General features: G+C 45.8%; 1 protein-coding gene across 1 annotated transcript; it reads left to right on the top strand.

Annotated features, from left to right (window-relative positions):
- The first annotated feature begins 946 nt into the window (after positions 1-946).
- On the top strand, positions 947-2,364 carry LOC147619097 (uncharacterized). The gene is made up of 3 exons (XM_086774414.1): positions 947-1,223; positions 1,726-1,810; positions 2,121-2,364. The coding sequence occupies exons 1-3, from the start codon at positions 1,043-1,045 to the stop codon at positions 2,362-2,364; spliced, it is 510 nt and encodes a 169-aa protein (XP_086630540.1). The 5' UTR covers positions 947-1,042.
- Positions 2,365-3,636: the final 1,272 nt, after the last annotated feature.

Here is a 3,636-nt window from a genome sequence, read left to right on the forward strand (position 1 = left end):
AGTTAGTTATATGTTGTTAGTGCACACGATGAGAGACTCACTCTCCTCCACTACAAGTGAACGTACATTCACTATAACTCACACATGGATGTGGAGTGTCCATTACATGTGCACTTATCTATATATATATATATATATATATATATATCTTTTTTTTTGCAGATGGATATATTTGAACCTACACACATATGGATATGGAATGTCCATTTTGTTATAACACCTGCAAAATCACTACTCCAAAAGAATGTTGGCATGCATGAGGACACCAATATGACTGATGAAATTTGATAAGCGCTCATCGAGATGAGTAGTCCAAAGTAGACAATGGAAAGGCTCAAGGTGGCCCATGACTGGGGTGTCGGTGCTGCCAAGGCCAAAGTGAAATTAGGGGGGCAATGAGATTAAGGCGCATAATTAAGGTGCCGTATGATTGTATGGAGATTTGATGCACCAGAGGAGTGAGCAGATGGCATGCTAGTCGAGAGGAGTGTGCACGAGAAGCTCAAGCTACGAGCTACCGCGCGTACCCTGCACGTGCTGGCGCGTGTGCCGAAAGCTGGCCTCCTCACGTTTCACCCCCGTTGACGACCTCGCACATGCTGCGCTCACATGCCGCACAGAGCAGTACAGCTTCTATCAGAGCATCACGCACAGATAGAACCGGTCAGCTTTCATCCATGGAAAGCTGTGAGAAGCCTGCGAAAATTTGCGTACTCGATGCTACAATTCCACATAGTGGTTGCTGTTGAGTGTAACTTTTTCTTTTCTTTTTTTGTCAAAAAGAGGATGCTTTTTTATGTAAGAAAACGAAGGAAATGATTCTCTTTGAAAACAGTGTGCTAAAGTAGGGGAAAAAAAAAGCAGAAATTATCATTACCAAACCTGTAAACTGCACAGTCAACGTTTATTATATAATTACCTTAATAAAAATAGATTTGGTAGTCAACTGTTGGCCATTAATGTATGGGAATTAAGCACAAAGCTATATAAAGAGAGCTCATTAAGTAAGGGAGCTGCAGTAGCTGCAAGAGCACCTAGTAAGATGAAGAGGCAGCTTCTTCTCACCATAGCCAGGCATGGCTTGCTTTCCATCATCTGTGCAGCAAGCCTCATCTGGGCGCTGTATTGGATCATGTCCTCTGAGCCCAATAATGACCCCAAGTACCTTGATCGGCTTGAGGGCCGCATGCACTCCAGGTTCTTCCGCACTGATGGCTACTATGGTAATCGTCATCACCTTGTAATCGTTATTAATTATCATAACATTCTTAATACTTAATCCTGGGCTCCTATAACCTGCTATATCTAAACTTAATTTATTTCCATTGATTAAAATTCAAGGCCCTTGGTTGTTAAAAGGCCATGGACTCTGGAGTTACAATGGTCGAGGCGATGGTAAATTATCAATATACTGACTCATTTCTAGTTAATCGCCCTTAATTACAAGGAAGTAATATGTCGTTAGAAATTAGTAATCTTAGATTAAATTGCTTTATGATGTAGCCGTAGGGCCATTTTTTAGTTCAACATTGTTAGCTACAAAATCCAGATACAAGATGGTAGCTGCATGGGATCATTAAGATGGGTGTCCCATATTATCAATCACGTGCTACTAAATCAGCTCTTATTGGAAAGATGACCATGCACGTCGTGTTAAATTATTGATTTGCAGTTGGATTGACTGATTAATAATGCGTAATCTGGTTGTTTCCCACACTTTTGCAGGGTCCGTTTTGATCTACCAGACAACCCCATTCATAATTGTGGCCCTGCTTAGCTTTGCAGTGATTGAGCTGAGAAAGAAAAGCAAGTAAGCCAGCTGCTTTTGACGCTTAAAAAACCAACTTCCCTGTGTTAATTTGCTCTTACAGGATAATGATTAAGTCTAATCGGTGGCTTTACTCGTCGTGATAATGTGCTCGGTAAGAGGATTAGCTAGATAATTCAAAAGGATATGGGGGTACTGACCAACTTGGAGTGATTAGGATTTCTAAATATTGGGTCAATAATACTTTTTTGTGGGTGGTTTAATAATACATCTGCACTTCATTATGGTGGGTGCTTTAATAATATTGGATCAATAACACTTAATTTTGGGTGCTATAATACTGTACTTACAGGACGGTAGCTACAACTAAGGAGGATACCACCCTGCACAGGCCGACTCGCCCGAGCATCACGACCTACCCATTGGTGGTAAAAAGCCCATTAATGGGAGTGCTGACGGCTGCAGACGTGCTTTTCATCCTGGGCATCCTCTTACTGGTCACGTATAGCTTTGGGAGAATGACCTACTTGGGCTTCAAAGAAATCGAGGAGAGATTCAAGACAGAACCACCCGAAATCTTCGAAACATCTCTGTAAGATCAGATCAGAGGCGATCATACTCCTTAATTACCTGACTAATTATAGTACCGAAATCGAGCACTCTTCTCAATGCTTTAATTTGAGATCTTGATGATGATTATACTCCTCTCAATGCTTTTTGTGATCATGATAATAATTATTGTGCTTTGCTGCATGTCAGAGACGATCACACTCCTCTCAGCGCTTTTTGTGATCGCTTTTTGTGATCGTGACTGTGATGGCCGTACGGACGCGAGCCCAGTACGAGCGGACGTCCAGCACGAAACACCACGTCTTTGCCGCACGCGGCCACTTCGGCTCATGACGGCTCCACCGGCCCGTCGAGCGTGTTGCGCGCGTTTGCCTTGCGGGTCTCGCCGTTCACTTGCCCTTCATGCCCGGCTCGGCTCCGTGGGCCTCACTCGGGACTTGCCTTCCATCCATGCCCCGCCGGCCTAGGGTCCATCGCGGCCCCGTCGGCACGGCCCGGCTCGCCGGCCACGGCGGCGGCCGTTTTTCCACCGTCCACGGTCCCGTCGGCTCAATCGGTCCCGACACCGCCAAGGTTGGGAGGGCATCCCCCGGAGGCACTCGGCCCCGTTAACCCCCACCACAACACGGGAGGCCTAACGTGCCTACCCGGTGCGTGAGTGCGTCAACGTGCCTACCATGGGTCCATGCTTTGCCCCTCCAAGCACTTCCTCCCCATATAGATACATTATATTCGGGGCGGTCTAGTCTCCCCCTCGGGCACCATGTCCCTCCGGATAGAAATCCCGCGACGCGTCACGAAAAACGGCCGTTTTGGCCGTTTTTAGCCAAAACGTCAAAATCTGACGAAATGCGTCACATACACCCCCCCTTTATAGAATTGACGCCCTCGTCAATTACTTTGAAACGAAAGGTGGGATGCATGACCTGATTATAACGCATCTGTGCAACGTGGTAGATAGATATATTGAGGACGGGAGGTCCTTACCCTGCTTTATAGCCATGAGCAGAGTAGGTGTCTAACCCGTTTACAAAAGAAAAACTGTGCATATTTTTGTATTTTTGCCATTTTTCAAATTTTTTGGCTTTCTTCACTATATGGCCTGGACTTCAAGCCCCCGCTTGAGAGTCCCCCAACCCAACAAAATTTGCGAGGTGACTGCATGGTCTCGCCGGAGCTCCTGTCTGAGCTGAGTAAGAGTGGTTACCTTCAGCAATGCAGCGTTGCCGGGAAAGTAAGAGTCTTCAGTGGAGTCCAGACTTGTTTGCCGAGTTGACGCCAACTTGGTTTGCAAGATC

The sequence above is a fragment of the Cibotium barometz genome, chromosome 34 (genome assembly GCF_041138505.1).
Source record: "Cibotium barometz isolate CiBa-2024 chromosome 34, ASM4113850v1, whole genome shotgun sequence".
In the NCBI taxonomy this organism is placed as follows: Eukaryota; Viridiplantae; Streptophyta; class Polypodiopsida; order Cyatheales; family Cibotiaceae; genus Cibotium; species Cibotium barometz.